Source organism: Symphodus melops (assembly GCF_947650265.1).
Source record: "Symphodus melops genome assembly, chromosome: 4".
NCBI classification, from domain to species: domain Eukaryota; kingdom Metazoa; phylum Chordata; class Actinopteri; order Labriformes; family Labridae; genus Symphodus; species Symphodus melops.
The window spans coordinates 22,778,171-22,797,890 of record NC_136694.1 but is presented as its reverse complement, the minus strand read 5'-3'; the positions used below and the strand labels follow the sequence as shown (position 1 = coordinate 22,797,890).

General features: G+C 41.4%; 2 protein-coding genes across 9 annotated transcripts in view; one reads left to right on the top strand and one right to left on the bottom strand.

The window, feature by feature from the left end:
* The window catches only part of LOC306822376 (zinc finger E-box-binding homeobox 2), a 32,518-nt gene extending 22,963 nt beyond the window's left edge, over nt 1–9,555 (top strand). The window contains exons 3-10 of one of the 3 annotated variants that reach the window (XM_079341359.1): nt 37–318; nt 2,182–2,391; nt 3,217–3,410; nt 4,012–4,126; nt 4,358–5,820; nt 5,917–6,100; nt 7,503–8,130; nt 8,208–9,555. In XM_079341359.1, the coding sequence (XP_079197485.1) occupies nt 37–318; nt 2,182–2,391; nt 3,217–3,410; nt 4,012–4,126; nt 4,358–5,820; nt 5,917–6,100; nt 7,503–8,128 (3,074 nt within the window). In that variant the 3' untranslated portion in view covers nt 8,129–8,130; nt 8,208–9,555. Of the gene's footprint in view, nt 1–36; nt 319–2,181; nt 2,392–3,216; nt 3,411–4,011; nt 4,127–4,357; nt 5,821–5,916; nt 6,101–7,502 lie in introns of all 3 variants that reach the window. The other 2 variants (XM_079341360.1, XM_079341358.1) reach the window with 2 other exon arrangements.
* A 2,409-nt stretch (nt 9,556–11,964) lies between these two features.
* The window catches only part of arhgap9 (Rho GTPase activating protein 9), a 42,525-nt gene continuing 34,769 nt past the window's right edge, over nt 11,965–19,720 (bottom strand). For 5 of the 6 annotated variants that reach the window (XM_079340944.1, XM_079340948.1, XM_079340947.1 and 2 more), the window contains 4 exons: nt 18,932–19,009; nt 17,718–17,852; nt 15,975–16,080; nt 11,965–13,042 (listed from right to left, as the gene is read on the bottom strand). In XM_079340944.1, the coding sequence (XP_079197070.1) occupies nt 12,856–13,042; nt 15,975–16,080; nt 17,718–17,852; nt 18,932–19,009 (506 nt within the window). In that variant the 3' untranslated portion in view covers nt 11,965–12,855. The other variant, XM_079340949.1, reaches the window with a different exon arrangement.

Below are 19,720 nucleotides of genomic sequence, written 5' to 3'. Positions count from 1 at the left end.
AAAAGTATGACATTGATTTTTCTTGTCCTCTCACAGTAGATGCTGAGCAGGTGAGTTTGCTGGGATCTGAGGGGGAGGATGAGGTTAGTCTGTGGAACCTGGAGCCCCAGGACTGCCAGGAGAGCCTAAACAAGACGAGCCTGACGCCCAGCGAGGGGACGGAGGAGCCTGTCAGCCCTGCTCGTTCCACACGGCCGCAAAGCCTCAGCCCTGGCAGCAGGAACTACTGGGGGCAGGTGGAGCAGGAGGCCACGGAGGACCCCGGCCTGCCATCTGACGCTGACAGGGAGGGCGACCAGGACATGTTGAGGATGTACTGTACGTATTTAACCAAAACATGTAACCCACAAGCCCTTTGTTGTAAACTCAAACATTTATTTCTAACAGATTAAGGACAAGAAAGATGCAAAACTATGTCTATGTATGGTGTCTATGTGTAAACAAGGCGACAGCGTTTTTTCTGATGCAAGACACCTCCAGCCTCACTACGCTCCTCAAGGCCTTCTAGAAACACCTTCATATCAGCTCCTTGTGAAACCGTGCCTTCCCTACAAGCTGTTCTGTGTCTTCACTCTTCTCTTTGAAAAAGCAGCCTTCTGAAAGCATGACAAAAGAACTCATCCCACACAATGTCACAATATTTCCATGCATCAAAGAGGTGACGTTACGGTACTGAAATCAGCACTGCGCGACGTGAGGCTTTCCCTTTTATTTAGGGGAGATCAAAGGCTCACGCGGCTTGCCTACTAACAATCACTTAGCTCCCTCGCCTCGTGTGATTTGGCCTCGCCTGATGAAGGCAAAGCTGAGTTTTTACAACACTCAACCGCACAGGCTCTTCCCTTTCACCACATAAAAAAACAGCTTAAAATATGCCAACATCTGCAAACATTTGAAAAATCTTCCTCAAAGTCGCTGTAAGCTGGCTCTCTCTCTCTCTCTCTCTCTCTCTCTCTCTCTCTCTCTCTCTCTCTCTCTCTCTCTCTCTCTATCTCTCCCTCTCTTTCTGGTTGCTTGTCTCTACACTCAAGGGAGAGAAATCTCAAAGTCTAGTTTAATGTGTGGCCAAACAGAACCCTGAATCTGTTGTTCAAGTCAACATATTAGTTCCATTAGATTCAGTTCACTGTATCTCTTTTTAAACAATATCTCCTCACGGTCTTTGCACGCACACACAGTCACACACGACTCAGAAAGTAAACCCTCTTTAAGAATTTGATTACACACTCGAACAAAGTGTAACAGCAGGAAGGCACTACAACAAGAATAACCAGCTTTGCAAATGTAACATTCAAGAATATATATATTTTTTAAAATCAGTTCCACATCAGAATGCGACATTTTCATCTTTAAAACAAATGTTTCTGTTTTATGCTCCTTTACGCTGTGTGGCATTATGTTTGTGGTGTGACTTTGATCCTGCCGTCTTGGCGAGGATCTTTTGGATTGTCAGAGTTTTCTCTTGATGGATTATTGTTGGCTCTCTGTGAATAATGTGAAAAGCAACATGTTGGAGACCTGCTCTTTTTGTCAAGTTTCTGGAGGTTACATTTGTTAGGAGTTGTTGCTATTTGGGGGGGTTTACAGATTAATCGTGAAGTCGTGATAAATCGGGTTCAAAGGAGTCGAGGTGCACATGGGTTCTCTGAAAAATCTCAGTCATTTGGTGAGCGTCAGCAGCTGTAGGGCAGAGGAGGTTGGCAGCTGCGGAGCCAGACTCACCGCCGTCCTTTAAACCGGAGGCGTGGAAGCATTTTTGGCTTCGTCAAGACAGAAAGTAAAAGAGGTGAGAAGATAACAGACGAGACAAAAACTGTGCGCAAATATTGCATGAAGACATGGGAGCCATACAAACAGCACAAGCAACATGATGCAGCATTTAATCAACGCCACAATCAGAAGATTCAATCAGCTCCCCTCGAAAAACAAAAACATTAAAAGGCCAAACCACAAACTGTGTCTTCAGTCACGTTGTAAAATAAATTGTAAAATAAATCCTGAGCAAATCGTATCTTGAGTTTAGTGAATCATTTTATCCCTTGTTGCCATACAAATAAAAAGTGTTTGATTCATAAGAAAGAAAAGGACTGTTATATATTGTAAAGCATTTATTTTCCTATGTTTCACCACGACGTAGAAATACGAGAAACATGTTGCAAAACTACTGTTTTCTCTTTCCAGGTAATAACTCAGACTCCCAGAATGCCTTGGAGGACCTAGCCCACTATAAATTTCTGGCCCAGTTGAGGAAGGCCTCTTCCTCGGCCAGCATCTTGGACCACCTGAGCCACAACGACACGGCAGCAGAGTACCATCCGGGCAGCAGGCACGATGAGCTGCCGCCCGCCATCTGGTCTCCTGGAGCTCAGCACCGCTCACCTGAGAGCGCAGGTATGTTAACAAGAGAGAGAAACACTGTGATGATACTGAAAGAAAACCAGTCCCTCAAAAATGACGTCCTTTGAGTCACACAGGCAGTAAATAGACTTTATGTGTAAGTATTATTCTGAAGGCTTTTCATTTCTCACAGTATTTAACACTTGTGGTGAGACACGCAGTTTTCATTTTGTTTTGATAAATAACAACAGGTTCAGTCATCATTCCTTTAACAGCATCGAGTATTGTGTATGAGATTTTTATTAGAAGTTTGTGTTGCATTTTAAATATCTGTACAAATATTATTTCATATAAAATTCAACTCTGTCAAAATAATTGTCAGTAAGCCCGGGCCTCCTGTTTAGAGGACGGTAGCCTCCAGTCTGAACATGGGACGCATGCACCAACCAATAGGCAACGGGCGCCTCCACCAAGACACCAGGAAAGTTAGAAAAACGAGAGCATGCAGAGGGCAGGCTGTCTGCAGATAGAGCCACCACCACACATTTACAGTGGGTCAAAAGTGATGATAGAGAGAGATTATTTTTGTACATGTCCATACATAGTTATGCAGTAAAACAAAATCTCATTCTGCCTTTAACATAGACACGGTATACTTAAGGGGAATGTGAGAGTGTGTGTCACTAGATGAATGTCATGGTCTCGTGTTTGCAATCCCTCCAGGGTGTGCCGTGCATCTGGCTAAATGCATCCTGGGATATGCTCCAGCTCCCAGCCACTTTTATAACTAACATAAAGGAAACAAATGGAGAAATTGACGTATTTGATTAATGCGGGAAATGTTTCATGGTTTGATTTCTCTTCTATCTGGATTTAAAGATGCAGGGAGAACACAGCAGGCCTGCCCGTTCTGCCACAGGATGTTTCAGCGCGGAGCATCTTTAAGGGACCACATCAGGTACTGTCAGGACAGGGAGGGGGTCCACATGGCCTGTCCGCTCTGTGGATACACTGCCACCCATAGGGCACAGATGGAGCGGCACCTGGCACTTCACAACCAATTGCAGGACAAGGTAAGATAAACGGGCAGAAGGAGGAAGTTTCACAACTGCAAGAGGCACTCTGCAAAAACTCCAATCTTTCGTCATCATCTAATTTCTCATCAAAATATCTCATCACACTTACAAGCCACATTCACCTGATAAATCCAGATAAACTTCTTATTTCAAAATTTCAAAAGCAGAGATAAAGAATAAAACTGATGAGGTAAACTGTAAAAAAAAAAAAAAAAAAAAAAAGCTGCCAAAGCAGGAGGCAGATTTGACATGAACTTTGACAAGCTGAACAGCGTTGAATCGCATTTTACATTTTTGAGTTTCTTGAAATGAGATTTAATAACTAATTAAGATAAAGACATTTAATTTTAAGACACAACAACTACACTTGTCTTGCTGCATTCATAAATTTTTTTAGGCCATATATTTGGATTTTTATTTTTTCAAAATAAGTTTCACTCAGGTTAATGTGGCTCATATTACGTGTAACATTTTGAGTAGAAATGTAACAAATATACACGCGGTGATTTGAGTTTTTGCAGAGCAACATTGTCCAAACACGCTGAAATTAGTCCCTCGTTGCGTTGTATTACTAAACAAAAAATGTTTTTTATTGCAGCAGAGTGCAATGAGTTTGGATCAAGCCATGGAGACCAGGAAGTTTAAATGTCTGCAGTGTGGGAAAGCTTTCAAGTACAAACACCACCTCAAGGAGCATCTCCGTATCCACAGTGGTGAGACAAAATAACATCCAAACGGTTGTACTCACCCTGCAATTTTCTATTGTTCCCTCTCTATCACGAACCCTTACTTATTGTGCCAGTTATATGGAATCAAATTATACCGTATTGACAAAACAAGAATTATGAACAAAGTAAAAAGGATCACACCCGAGTTGAAAGTATTTTCAACCCACCCTCTGGATCTTTTGACTAATACATGATGTCATGTCTGTCATTCTTTAGGGGAGAAACCGTACGAGTGCTCCAACTGCAAGAAACGATTCTCCCACTCTGGATCCTACAGCTCTCACTTAAGCAGCAAAAAGTGCCTGAATGGAGGAGTGAACACAGGAGGAGCCAGTGGAGCGTTTAACGGACACAGCCAAAACTCCTTCCACCACTCATTTCCTACATCTCCCTCTGCAGGCGGGGGGAGAAACAGTAATGACAAAGGCTCTCTGATGGTGTCACAGACTCACGATAACAACAGAACTCTGGGTCAGATGCAAAAAGAACCCCAGCAGCTTTCACTCCAGGACCCCCACCATAACCACACAGGCTTCTCTGGAACTGCAGATCTGGCTCAGCTTGGGGAGCCATCGGCAGAGCTCTCCCTGAGGGCCAGTATACTAAAAGGGACCACGCTGCTGCCTTATCTGCACACTGGGACAAAGTTTGAGCAGATGCTTCAGGAGATGCTTCACAGGAAGGCGAGGAAAAACGAGGAGTTGGAGAAAGGAATGGAGGAAAGGAGGGTGATTTACAACGGAGGAGGGCCGGACAGTAAGGTGTCGCCTGAGAGGAGAAGAGAGTCAGTTGAAGGAGAGCTCGCCATGACCTGCCGCTGGTGTGCCCAGCTCTTCCCCAACGTGGCGGTGCTCCTGCAGCACGAGCGCTACCTCTGTAAGATGAACCGAGAGGGAGTGGAGGTACCCGAGAGCCTTGACAGCAAAGACCTGTCCTCCCAGACTTTATTCTTTCCTAGACCTGCTCTCCAACCGGAGAACGGCAAACAAAGTGAAATAACAAACGGCCTCTCAGGGAAAAAATCTTCCTTACAGAAGCCCAGCTGGCACTCCATTCCGCAGCAGCTCCTCGTTGCAATGCACTCCCCCCCTCAGCCTCTCCGTGATGCCCGAGCATTCTGGTCCAGCCAGGAAAAAGGAAGCCCCGGCCAACCAATCAACCGCTCCTCTGAGCTGTCATCACCCCAAGCCCGGAGGAGAGTTCCCTCATCGGGATTCGGTTCTCCAGTCTGCCTCGACCTCACCGGCTGTCCTCCTGAGCTGTCATCACCTCAGCACCTTCTGTCCGCACAAAACGAACCTCTGGACCTCTCCTTGCCAAAGCAGATCTCAGACCAGGACGGGGCGAACAAAACCGTTAACGGCAACTCAGCCAGAGGAGAGAAGAGAGAGCTCAGCGGCCAGAAGCTTATCAGAATGAGTCCAACTTCACATGTACATCTCCACCACCATCCAGTCTACAGCGGGGCTGGACATCCTGTGTTTTCAGGTGCCCTATACAACGGATTTCCTATTTTCCAGCAGTCTGGTTTAGGACTTTCAGGGCATGATGGCACTACTGCAATTCCATTCAGTCAGCCAGCTAACAGCCCCGGGTTCCTCTCTCCAATGGCTTACATGATGGAGGCAGACACAGAGGCAGCACTAAAAAAGATCCACCAGGAGAGACAAGTTCTTATGGTGAGTAGAGTAGAGTGATCTGATTATGTTATGAAACATTGCTTCACAAATATATAGATTCAGCTTATGGCTAATGTGATGTGATTTTCTCTGCAGGGTGAGGCGTTAAGCCGTGGAGCTCTGGACTACCTCTCTCTTATGGATGATGGTCTGGACGGAGAAGGAGGGCCGGGAAGAAAGAGACTGAAGAAGACAGACGAGGGGCTTTACGCATGTGATATCTGTGAAAAAACCTTTCAGAAGAGCAGCTCTCTGCTCCGACACAAATACGAGCACACAGGTCAGTAGCACAGTCAGTGATAAACACTTATCTTGTGTGTCATTAACTAAATCGTTAAATCTTAACGATTTTTGCAACGTTTCAAAACGGTTTCAAAACAATAAAAAATGACACTGTGTATAAGATGTATTTTGTAGTCCCGCTGTGACTCTTTGTTTTGTTTCATCGACAGTTTTGACATGCATGATTTATGCTGTTCTGCAGAGCCACATACTCAATCAAAAAGGAAGCACATAGCCTGAAACGTTTTACTCTGAAGGGGACAATCATTTCCTAAATAAACATCACGTTGGAGTGAAAAGGACTTCACAGTATTGACCCAGACTTTAAATGTTTTCAGAGGGGGGAAAAAAAGTATGTTCATTTTTTTTTCATCTCCTTGAACACAATGAGAAGTCACTTTCACTTTGGCTTCACCAGAGAAGATAAAAGAGCCTACGTCCTTTTTTATGCACAGTCAGTGGGGAAGAAATGTCTTTGATTTGTTTGCTGAGTGGGAAGAGAAGGTTAATGTAACTCTCGTATCTGCACGTTCATTATGAAGCAGCCACAAGCATTTACTCAGCTTAGCTTAGCATTAAAAGAAGAAAACAAGGAGACAGATACATGTTACGTGACTCATAAATCTCCATATAAAGATAATTCAAAGAAGGGCACATACCACATACAGTTTCATACAGATACAAAGTATGGATGTATTATGTATGGTATGTATAACGTGCATTAGGCTTTGAGGCTGCGGATAGGCAGACACAGCTGGTGTCTGGTTAGTCAAGAAGATGAAAACGTGAAGCGTCTGCAGCAGAGGGAAAGCAATTTAATTCATGATACTGCACAGGGCCCTCATATCCCCCTCCCATCACTGTAAATGTAACCATCACATATCACCACCATGTCATATGTGCAAAATGGAAATGGATAGTCCCACCCATTTCTTGCAGAAAACTAAAGCAGTTCCGGCAGATTATCGGGCAGGAAATGAATAAGATTCTGTCTTTTATCACAGATGGTGACCTAACGTATTTGCTATTTGGCATATCTTCTGTAGTACCTTTATTACTGCCTAATATAAAAGGAATGCAAACGTTCTGTGCCGTCAATAATCATTTTGAACCGGATTACGGTCTGGCACGGGGTCAGACGTGAATATGTCTGATTGGGTTCTTTGATGTGTAAACTATGCTGCGAGGACAGAACATGGGAAGCCTTTATTTCATAGGTCGGTTTGAAAAGTTGATTAGGTTCAGTGTTCAATCAAAAATGTTTAGTTCATGCCTTTTAAACTGTTTTGGATACATGTACAAAAGATGAAAACAAATTCTACTAATCCCCCAGGATATGACATAATTAGGTTCAGTTATGTCTTTTGTATTAAATAAAATGTTCTCTTCATTCATTACAGGCAAGCGCCCTCATGAGTGTAAAATCTGCAACAAGGCCTTCAAGCACAAGCACCATCTGATTGAACACAGCCGGCTGCACTCCGGAGAGAAACCCTACCAATGTGACAAGTGTGGAAAACGCTTCTCTCACTCCGGCTCGTACTCGCAGCACATGAACCACCGCTACGCTTACTGCAGCAAAGACCAGGACCCAGACCAGGACCAGGAGGAGATGCCTCTCACTCCAGGGGCCGGAAACAGTCTGGGAGGACCCCTCTTTGATGAGACCCCTCTATCTATGGAGGAAACCCAAACTCAGCACTCTTTTCTCAGCGATTCCAGTCCAGAAGGAGCCGCGGAGACGCTCAAAGAGGAGGAGGACGAGGGGGAGGAAGAAAAAGAGGCAGGAGTCAGAGACCACCGCCGCGTGTCAGGGGCAGCAGAGGAGCTTGACGGAAGCCCCATCCAAGATTCACCCGGGAGAGTGAACAGAGCACAGCAAGAGGGAAATATTTACGATGTGGGAAACCATTCTGAGAATACAAAGAGAAAATTGTGGGACAGAGACGCTGCAGAGCAGAATGGAGACTTGGATCAATTTGAACTGAGCCTGGATATAACGGATTTACCCAGAATAAAAACTTAAAGGTGACTTCAACATTCCCATACAATGCATTTTATATATTCTGTATATAAAGACTTTAAAACATTTTTATCTCATTTAGCATCAGTTTTAACACAAGAACAATGCACAAAGCTTCCAAAGAAGACGGCCTAAAGGGGACGAAGCCATACAAACCAAATATATGTGACTATAAAAAGTTCAATATTTTATCATGAAAAAAGACTTGATATACCTTCAGTGTGTGTTTGATTTGTTTGTTCTTTTAATCGTTTGTTGTTTGAGAGCTGAAGCATTTCACTTGTTCGAGGTCCTGTGACATTTCCAGATGTGAGTGTGACATTGCAGGAATTTCACCTACAGTTATCATACGCTTGCTGCTGCTGACTGTCGCACAAACTCTAAAGCCAAGCCTCTTGTTCTATTACATCCAGGATTCATTATATTAAGTTCTTTTAACATCCAAACTGTTTACATGCAGGGAAAGCATCATCTTATTTCAAATCTATGTAGGCTATATGTTGTCCTAACTTTTAACATTCAAGCTGTGAAATCTCAAGGTACCAGCAGCTTTTATCTTCAGGTTCAAGTCATGCAAAGTGGCTTTAACTATTCAGAAATGTATGAAGATGTTAAGACCAGGCAGTAAAAAGTGGAAGAACTAGAACAGTGTTAACTTTTTGTTTTTTTAAACAAAAAGCAGTTTTAAATTGTTTGCCTTGCAAGCGGAATAGTCATTTCTGCATTTCTGTATGTGATGCCAATAGCGGCGAAAGATGAAGTCAGACTTCAGGGCTTTTTTTTTCTTTTCTTTTTTTTCTTTGAGGGGAACAAATAAATCTTGCACTGTGCCACGATCTGTGCACCAATCCCGCACAGCTTCTTTATTTAATCTCGAGCTTAAGCTAAAATATCTCCTATTTCTCGTAATAATTTACATGTGCTACCGCTTACTTTCACACCCCTGAAAAAAGATTGTGTCACACATTTGGACTGTCTGTTGAGGTGTGGCATGAAGGTGAAGACTCAGGAGACACACATCAGCCTTCAACTTCCTCTTTCTGAAAAGTGCCTCAGATACACTCACACACTGTGAGTCATCCCACAATGCCCTGGTACCACCAGATAAGACAATGCTGCATGAGGTGTGACTAAGCTGTTAGCAATTCATGCATACCGGGTACCAAAGACACTTCTTGGCCATAATGTGTGAGTGTGTTTGTTTATCACCAAAGATATGCACATGTGACATGCCAACTGCCACTCCACTCTTGTAGAGTTCCTTACTTGTTATTTCTGTGTCCAAAAAAAGGGTACAAACGTGTTTACTTTCACAAAGTGTCCTTTTTTATACCTGGAGTTTGCAAGCAGCTTTTGTATTAACTTTTTATCAGTATTTTTGCATGTTTGTGGATATTTGTAATTAAAATGTACATACTTTGTCACCATAATATAGTATTTCTTTGTTTGTTTGAAAACGTCATCGTAAAGAAGCATTTTTGCAGTCAATTTTTAAGAAAATCTCAAATTTACCAGACGTATACTATCATTTTTTTCTGGTAAATCTTCTCATTATCTCAAAGGATGAGACCGTTTTGAAGCTGAGCTGTAGCCTGGCCCCGAGTTTGTCATCGCCGTAAACGGTTTCCATCTATCATATTCTGCAGACATGTGCATTGTTACACCAGCTTCTCTGTGGCTGTGTGTGTTTGCAGGATGATTCATCAGAAGGGGCTGCTCTGTGCCTGTGAACCTGCATATGTGGCTGGGGGGAAATGCAGAGGGGTGAGAGGTTCTACTGGTCTTTGTTACACTGAGCTTCAGGTTTAACACCAGGTTGAGTAAACTGTAGCGGCTAACCGAAACATTAACAAACTTTTCAGGTTGACGTAGGCTGGATTATCTGGGTGCCATGCATCAGCTACACTAAGTCAACCGTAGCATCAACAATCTGTGATGTTATGACGCTATATCTCAGCCGTGTTTTGGGCTTAACAGTGAGTAAGATGACATTTAAGCAAAAAAGAAAAGAAAAAAAAATCCTCACTTAAATTTGCGGTGTACAAAAATGGCCCCAGTCAGACAGAGAGTAGAACATCAGCAAAGCATCACTTGCAAAAATGCAGCAAAAACTATCAGTGAGCAACAGGTTATCTCCCTGAGCGCTTAGCGAGTATATGCATGTTTCAATTCTTGAACCAACAATGCAGCCAAGCAAAGAAGCGTGAAGCCTGAATGTGAACAATGTAAACAGCTACCGAATCATTTCACTGAGTAAATATAGGAAAAATAAATCTATCTATCTATCTATCTATCTATCTATCAAATAATTGTCCAAATCAACCACAATCAATATCATATTAGACAGGCAATCTACAGCCATATGTATAATAATTACACAGTTAATTCAAAACAAACAGTTCAATAAATAACCTATGACCTTTGACTCTGAAAGTGGAATCACTTTTAAGAAATCCCTGGCTGAAAGACAAGTTAAAGATGAAAACATTTCACCACCTTCTAATTCCTGTCTCCCACAAAATTGTAAGAAATACTTCTACAGACTCAAAAACATCTTGTTCTGGTGTTGGAACAAACAAAATAACTACCTACAGATGTAAAGATGGTTTTGAACTTTTGCAATGTCAGGCTGTTGCGTTTCATCAGCACATCAAGAATCAGTTATCATATGCAAATTTTCACGGAAAGTTTGCAGAACCCTTCACTTTTCTTTGCCCACTTTTAAAGTGTTGACTGCACATACAATGGGAAATCTTCACAAGAGACCTACTTGATGTGCTGAGTTGCTTTAAATGTATCCAACAGAACATTCAGAATGCAATTACTAGATGGTGCATGATTAATAAGTCAAATAAATAACCCAGAGGAGAAAAAGAAGGCAGCATTAAAAGATGAAGTCATAGAGTTTGACTTTTACTACCAACACACTGCTGATTAGGAGGGCGGGTGTTTGATTGCGTGTGTGACGGACTGATTCTATTTTAGGGAGCAATTAGCGCCATCGCACCAAGTGGAATAAAACACATCACAGAGCCCTAAAGTCTACAGCAGTTTAATGCCGCTGGGGAAGGAAAATCCCTCAATATCAAAAGTTGGAGAGAGAACAAAAAACATACGTTACACATACTGCATAAATAAATGTTTTCATAGTGTTATATTTTCTTTTAATAATGTAATAAATGGAAACACTTGAATATATGGCTGTCAAAAGAAACTTAAAAGCCGAACCAATGACTGAGGGATTTATGGATAAACTGTCACGACTTGGTGCATACATGCAAGTCGAGCAAATAATCAAATGTGGTTGTCTATTTAAGAAGAAAATATTTCAAAGTCAGTTGAATAAAATCTCGACCTTGTGAAGCGCAGCATAATAATCAAAAGTACAGACGAGTCTCCATCAATCAGCTTCACATTGCTTTGGCTCCTCCCCTACACTCAGGCTTGAAATAATACGAACATAAAAATGAATAAATACAGCGAATAAAAGGTTCTAAAATCGATGAGCTCTCTCCCCCTGTGCCTCTTTTCTGCTCTTTTTTGTCCCCTGCCAAACCCACAGTCAATATAAAATTACCAAAGCCGCAGAGTGAGTGAGCAAGTGAGAGGGGTTTTTTTGGGAGGAAAAAAATCCACATTTTTTAAACATATGCATTTCCAGTTCCTCTTTTGTTCTGTTATTAAAAGCAGCATTTGCACCAATCACAGGGGATGCCTCCGCCCGCTGCGTCTCTGAGGGCCACATACCTCCACACACTTCTACTATCTGTCATGCAACATAGACACAAACAACCCGACAGACACATCCAAACAGATTAAATAAGATTGTTCACTTCTGTTTTGTTTTTTTATTGCAGGAGAGTTTACAATCAGGTCCAGACCATATTTCAACAACACACTGTTCATTTTAAAGCAAAAGTATCCGTTTGACTTGGACTAAAATATGTATTGTTTGGGTTAAACAGCATATGCACAGTGCTACGATGACAATATGTCACATATATACAATATACTTTAACTTAATCTGAGGAGTTTGCTCTGATAAAAATAGACGACAAATCCAGTTTTGTACAATAAGGGGAAGCTCTGGAAGTTCACACACAAAACGAGAACAATTTGGTACACCGGAAAAAAGTTCTGCGCTCTTGGCACATTCATCCTATCATTAAAATATTTTTCCATCTATTATATCTTCAGCTTTAGGGGGCACATTGTCTGCTTTCTTCCTGCATGTTTGTACAATTTAAAGTGAATCCACGGTGCAGGTGAGGTCCATCCTCAATCTGTGTTGCACGAGGGTGCTGGTGCTTGTGTTGTCACAGTGAGAAGGTTCTCCTTAGTTTTTGTTTCGTTTGGACACACCCTTCCTTGCATTCCTTGATATACCAGTGAACAATAATCTCATATCTAGATTTGCTGGATGAGATGAATCACTTTATGGCTTTTAAAAATCCTGATAAAGTCTGAAACATCAAGGGAAAAGGACAAGGGGTCGCCTGTTCCAGCAGTGATGAACACAAGCTCCATATCTGAAGTCAAAGAATCAAAGCGTCACAGCTAAAACTAGTTTGTTTAGCAGCTTTCAGTCCTGGTTCCTTATCCCACTTATTATCTTTTTGATGTGAGATCCTTTTTACACCACATGAGTCAACAGGCAGAGAGGACGAATGGCTGCACTACTTGCTGTTATTAACTGGAGGAGCTTTAAAAGACCCCTCAGTCCAGGAAGATCAAGAGGGGCTTCTTATTCCAAAGATGTGGTCAAACTCGCTAAGGATGAGCTCCACCGCCTGGTTCTGGTAAACCATATTCACCGCCATGTTGCCATTGTCCCGCTCAGGGCGCATCAGGGTCGGCCCGAACACGATGCCAATGTTCTGGGTGGTCATTCGGTTTGTGTCTGAATGTTCCAACACTCTGCAGAGACAGAGATAAATCTTATTCAAGTTTGTTTTTTTTATACATACAGTATATCACAAATTTCAAATACTAAAAACAAGAGCAGCTCTGGGTTAATGGTTTTAAATTGCTCTCTAAACCAGTGGTTCTCAAAGTGGGGGTCGGGACCCCCAGTGGGGTCTGTGTTTTGTTTTGTTTTACCACTCAAAGCTTAAGTCTCTACAAGGAAATTAACTAGCGTTTAAGGCTTTTGTATTATTTTGTGTTGTTCTTTTGTTACCAGTGTTTGGATAGGCCCATCAGTGAGTTTGTGTGGGGTGCCCTACCTCAAGCGCCTCCAGGGACCGTGGGGGTCCCCATTCTCTCGCACCATTATGTTGGGGGTCACAAGCTGAAGAGTTTGGTAACCCCAGTTCTAACCCACTTGCGCTTGGATTGAAATATTTCTTTAACTGTTCGAGTGATTATTATTCATGTGTGGACATAAATGAATTTAACTCTCATAATGAATAATAATATCCACACTGAAGATGTCAATGTTGCCTTATGGTTACAAACATGAAACTACCTGTATTACAGAGAAACCTGTATTATCTGTAATGGCCAGCAGGGGTCAACATTCATGATTCGTAAAGACTTCGGATTTTATGAAACCAGTGGAGAAAATGACCTTACCACTGGTAGTTGATTAAGACACATATTCTTGATAAGTTATTGTTACCAATTAGTAAATATTAGTTTCTAGTTTCAAGTCCTCAATAGAACAACAAGAAGTTCCAATGATCCCATTGATTAACAAAAGAAGAACTCTTATCCTTGTTAAATCAAAACCTGTATGGTGTGTGCTGATAAGCACATATGCAATTCAGTTACATGTGCTAAACCAGACTGTAAACATGTTTAATTCTTAGTCAAGCCTCAAGTGGACATTTCAGAAACTGCAATATTTTGTATTTTCATGTTGGCCTTACTTTTCAACAGCGGAGCTCGCCACTTGGTTAATTGCTACATTTAGAATGTTAGCCTGCTAACACACTTAACAAAGATAATTAGCATGATGAATATTGTACCTGCTAAACATTAGCTTGTTAGCATGAAATTAACTTTTGCTGCTCAAGATGGAATAAGCTGTTTTTTTGTAATATAACGATGAGTCTTTTTACCTGTTCTTTTGTAATATTAAACGACAAATAGTGAGGTCTTTTACCTGCTTTTTGTAAAGTGTCTAGAGATAGCACTTGTTATGAATTGGCGCTACACAAAGAAAGATCGATTGATTGATTGAAGTACAGCCTTACAGAGTAGCTAAAATAGCTGTTGGCTCAACAACAAAGGAAAGACTTTCGTCAGCCACAGCTATAATTTGTGTTGAGTGCTAATTAGCAGACTTTAGCCTCGTAACATGCCAAAAAAAAAAAAGCTAAGACAATGAACATGATGAACATAAGTGCTCAACGCAAGTTAGCATGTAAGTACTGCCTTACAGAGCGGTTAGCATAGCTGTATACTCTACAAAGAGTTAAGTCAACCCTTCTTTCAGCCTAAGCTGTAATTTGGTGGTAAATGTTAGCTTAACACACTAAATTCCCCAAAGGGGCTTAAAAAGACAAATGTATTACTTGCCAAACATTAGCATTTAGCATCTGATTACAGCTCGACACAGTCACTTGAACGTCTGTGTACTCTCACTCATATTAAGAGTAAATGCATATAAATGACAGCTTATAGCTCCTACGGCTACATGGCTCGTGGTCAGCATTGACATCTTTTACATTCTTAGAAATACAGGACAGTAACTATAAGATCAGCATTTAAACGTCCACCAGGGACAGCTTGTTTTTGCATTCAAGTTCTTGTCCTTGTATCTGCATTTTACAGATCAGATTTGTGCACATAAGTGGCTAAATCCGTCGCCTGTATCCACCTATGTTGGTGTGTTTGAGTGTGTGTGATTGGTGGGGGACACAGGAATGGTTTGAAGCCACAGAGTGAGGCATTCTTCTAAAAATGCCATTCCCACCAAGCCACAGAAGCAGCCAGCAATTGCTCAAAACTTCCACATTAAAAAGAGAGGAGGAAAAAGAGAGAGAGAGAGAGAGAGAGAGAAGGAAGAGGGGAGAAAAAGGAGCGAGCGAGGGAGAGAGAAAAAAGAGGTTCCAGTGGTGGCGGCGGTGGTGTTGGTATGCCTTCCAGCAGACGAACCACAAGGCTCCCATGGGACCTTCGAGGCAAGGAGGATAGCGGGAGGGGAGGAGGTAGAAAGAAAAAAAAAAGGAGAAAGGGATGGAAAGAGGAGGAAGAAAGGAGGAAGAAGGAAAATATAGAGAGAAGGGGGGAGAATAAAGAGGAAATAAGGAGACAAGAGTGGCTGAGAGAGAGAAGACACATGGGGGGGGTAATTGAGCGGAGGGTAATAAATAAGAAACAGAAGGAGGGGGGAGAAGGAATGACACTGGAGGGAGAATATAAGAGAAAGACAGAGTTGACAAATTCATGGGGCCTTCACCACACCCTGGCACAAACATCAGCCTCTGAACACGAACGCTCACCCCTGAAGTGGAAGGAAAAAACCATAGGCGGTAAAAAACACAGATTTTATGTACTGTAAAGGGAACTGGCTCGCAGAACATGGTGCACCATTCATCTTTTTCCAACCTTTTCATCTTTGCAGGGACACAAAGTTAACAACAGAGGGATCCTGGTACAGCACGGGCATACTTTCAGAGCTGTGGCCAAAAAATTTCTGACAGACAAATCTGGGGACTGCTGAGGAAACTGCGCCCTCTTGTGGTTCAAATTAATAGGATGTGTCACGAGGAAGAGCGTGTTAATTTTGATTGGAGGGCATCGGCTTCATTCTTTGGTGTCGTGTGTTATAAAATGTGTCCCTTTCAGAGAAGACCAAGGAAATTTGAAGAAATATGTTTTGTTTTTCTTTCCTCCCTCTTACCGTCTAAGATGGCGACACATAAACTTTAGCGTGTTGTGGTTCGGAGGAGGCATGTTGAGCACCAGACACTTCAGACGATGAACTTTTTCTAAGTAGTCCGACATCTCTGCAACACAGAGCGAGAGAGACGTGTCACATCACAATAAATGTCATCACTTGCATTTCATTGCCTACAAAGCGGATTGACATACAGATATCATGTGTAGTCTATTAGCATTCACTATCTAATCTGATACAGCAGCGTGCAATGATCAGCCGTCTCAACTGTGGTTTGATGAACAGAGAGCAGATAATGACTCCATGTGCAAAAAAGTTTCCATGGATCGATAAGAAAGAGGACAATCATACAACGAACATGGTTTATCTTCTTGATAAACTGTAAAAGATGAATGCCAGATTATCAACCCTTTCAGGATACATAAAAGATATTCTGATGTATTGTGTTATCACAGAAGTTTATGTAAATGAAGTGATAATATTACAGTTACACGAAAAGCTTTAAAAACTTTTGACTCTCTTCTTTTAATGTCAGCGATCCCCATTGAGATCTAAACCTCGATCAGCGAATGAATACAACCAAAGAGATTGTATGCAACTGATTTGGTTTACTCTTCAGTGCAATGGAACTGTAAACTATGAAAAACATTCAGAAGAAAATAAAAAAATGCAAACACAATGTAACAAGTGAAAAAAAACTAAATAAAGCAAAGCAATCATATCTATTAATCTCCTGCTGAAATAGTCCACAAAATGCATGTGACTCCTGAGAGTTAAAATAGCTTAAATTAACATTGCCCCGCTTTTTTTAATAGGAAAATAATTTGCCTTTAAGTATATGAAGTGGTTTGTTTAAACATTCGAAAACATCAGGGAAGGGATAACATGAAGTATTTCAGATTGAATAAAAGCATGTGTAGTTTCAGTCTGTGTTGACACCGGCCTTATCGTCGATGTCAGAATCTATCCATCCAATACAAATATCTGAAGATGAGACGAGGATTATGAGTATCAGTTGAAAAAAATGTGTCAAGGATTTGAAAGAAGTATACTTAGTTTTATTCATTACTTCTTCACTATGTAATTACTCTTCTCTTGCCCTGTAAATCTCTGTAAGTTCTTTTTGAAAAGCCCCATTTAATTTTATTATATCCATAAATCTCTCATTATAGACTATATGATTGTTGTGCAAAACCTTTTAGTTGGTAAAAGTGCAGTAAATATCCTTAAATGAAGAAAATCACCTCCACCACAGCTTGATAGTGTGAAGGCCCTTAAGTGAAAGGGGAGTGTGGTTTTCTAACCAAGACTGTCCTGGTTTTAACTCACTTAAACCTAATTAGTGTTGTGAGTTTCCAAAAAGAAAGCACATGAGGGGAAAAATTCAACTGAAGGATCAAAAGAGATGGAAGCATCCTGGTGGCGTCTCAGAGATTTACGACAAAAGGTCATGTAATACAAGATTCCCACTTTTAGTCCAGCTTGTGACTTTTATGAATGTCATCCTTCCTCTCTTCATTTCCTGTCTGCTTTCTGCTTCACAACATCACATGAGAGGCCCAAATAAGAATCTTACATAAAAGTTTCTGACCTCACAAGAGGAAATCATAAGGCTGGCTATGACATGTTCATTTCATATGAAAATGTATGGAGAGATGTCATTCCTATCTCTAAGTCATCAAAGACAACTTGAAGGATTTATACTGTATATGTTCAGTAAATGTGGGGCCAAAGCAGGTCACTTACTGATCGTCTCCACGATGTCGGTGAAGAAGCCGAAGGGCACCAGAGGCTCTGGAAGCTCCCTAAAGAACAATTTCAAAGCTCCTGTGATGACATGAATGTCTTCCCAATCACTATTGTCCAAATTCAGCTTCTCCTCTGAGAGACAGGGAGGGGGGAGGAGGGGAGAAATTCAAACGGACAGGGTCAGAAAGAGTGAACAAAAGGCAAGGCAATAAGAAAAACAGAGACAAAGAGTTAGTGTTAGGAGCTACACTCAAAATAGCATTAAGAGAGCAACATAACACGGAACATGCATGTCAGAGCGGAGGCGTAACATGGAGACTTGTAGCTGCAGGAGGGAGATAGAAGGGGCCTGTAAAAGATAGAAAAACACACAAGCACACACAGGAAAATCCAGGCCTGATGAATGCTGCTCATACTGGATAATAAAAAAAAGATAAAAAGGAACACATGCTAATGTCTCCCCAAAGACGAAAAGTTGAAAGAAATAAACAAATATCCGGTTATGAGGAGCATCAGTCAGTGAGACGTTGCAGTTGGATTAGAGCACAGACACAAAAGGCTGATTCTCCATTTTGTCCACTTGGTGGCAGCGATGGACCGAGTGAGAACTGGCTGTACAACCTGCTGCGCGTTATTACATCAGAAAACTTAAAGCAGAAAAGCCTAAAGGGACATTAAGCAAATGGTAGCACAACTGTTCAGTGCACCGTCTCTCTGTTCAGCTCGGAGAGTCACTCGGTCTGTGGGTGGTTTGTTTTTCACTGAGGTGTTCACATTATGCAACACATGGGAGGAAGAGAACACAAGCGAGCACAAAGAGGCTGTTTTTACTCCTCATTGGGTCTGGATCTACCTTGTACCAACTCCGCTGGGAACATGTAGCGACCGTCTGTAGTCACTGCTCGCTCTGCAAAAACCAACAAATACTAAGTCGGCTTGCCTCAGCATCCACAAAAGACACCGAGAGCACGACAATCACATGTTCCAGCAGGTGTAAAGCCACAGTGTATGTGTGTGTATTCAAGATATAGAATTGTATCCATTAAGAATGAATAAACAGCATATGTCTTATTTGAAAATGGCTAAAAAAGGGAACGATAGCATTTTATGATTTCAACATCAATCCGTCCCCTCCCAGAACATTTTCATTCGCTGTGACAGTGAATGAAAATGTTACTCATTTTTTAACTATCCTCCAACTTCATTCTCACCGTGGTCCACTAGGAAACGTAGTTTCTGAATGACTGCCAGGTTTCCTGACACTCTGTAGATGCCATCAGTCTCCAGCCCTGCAGAACAAAACACAGAGCTGGTTAGATCAGAGGATCTTTATCACATCTGTGTAAGAGATTCTTTTCCATCTTCAAAGGGTTAGAATCAGCACATTTGATCCATTATTTCAAACTTAACAAGTATACAATAAAAAACAAGATTCCTCAGATTTGAAGTTAGTTGACGCTGATGTACTTGTTGTGGTGGCTTTGACATTAACACTTCGAAGACAGGAGGTCAAAATAAGTGTAAATAAAGGGAAGGAGAAACACATTCTTTCACTTTTTAATATCTCAATTACATTAAAAAGCTCAATTTTCCATGATAACATAACAATTCAATGAACAGTTAAAAACACTGAATTTCTGTCTGTCCAGACTGGTTTTAATGGGGGAATTTGTAGAATAAGCTAGAACCTTTGTGATTACTTATTTTTAACATCCTGACAGACATCACTGTTTAAGTGTACCAAAGCAGAGTAGAGCTGCATTCGCTGATTTAAATTAACTGACTCATTTTACCAGGAACATATTGTCATTGAAATTCTCACTGGAATACAAAGATATTTCTTTTTTAAGACAGTCCTGGCCTAGACAGGAATTAATCAACTTTTTTACACAGTTCAACTCAATCAAAATGTCTCTTACTGTCTCCGTCTTTGCACTTTCAAAGTAAGTCTTTGAATTTGTTGATTCAAGATTCTTAAAATGAAGGATTTATAGCTTTTC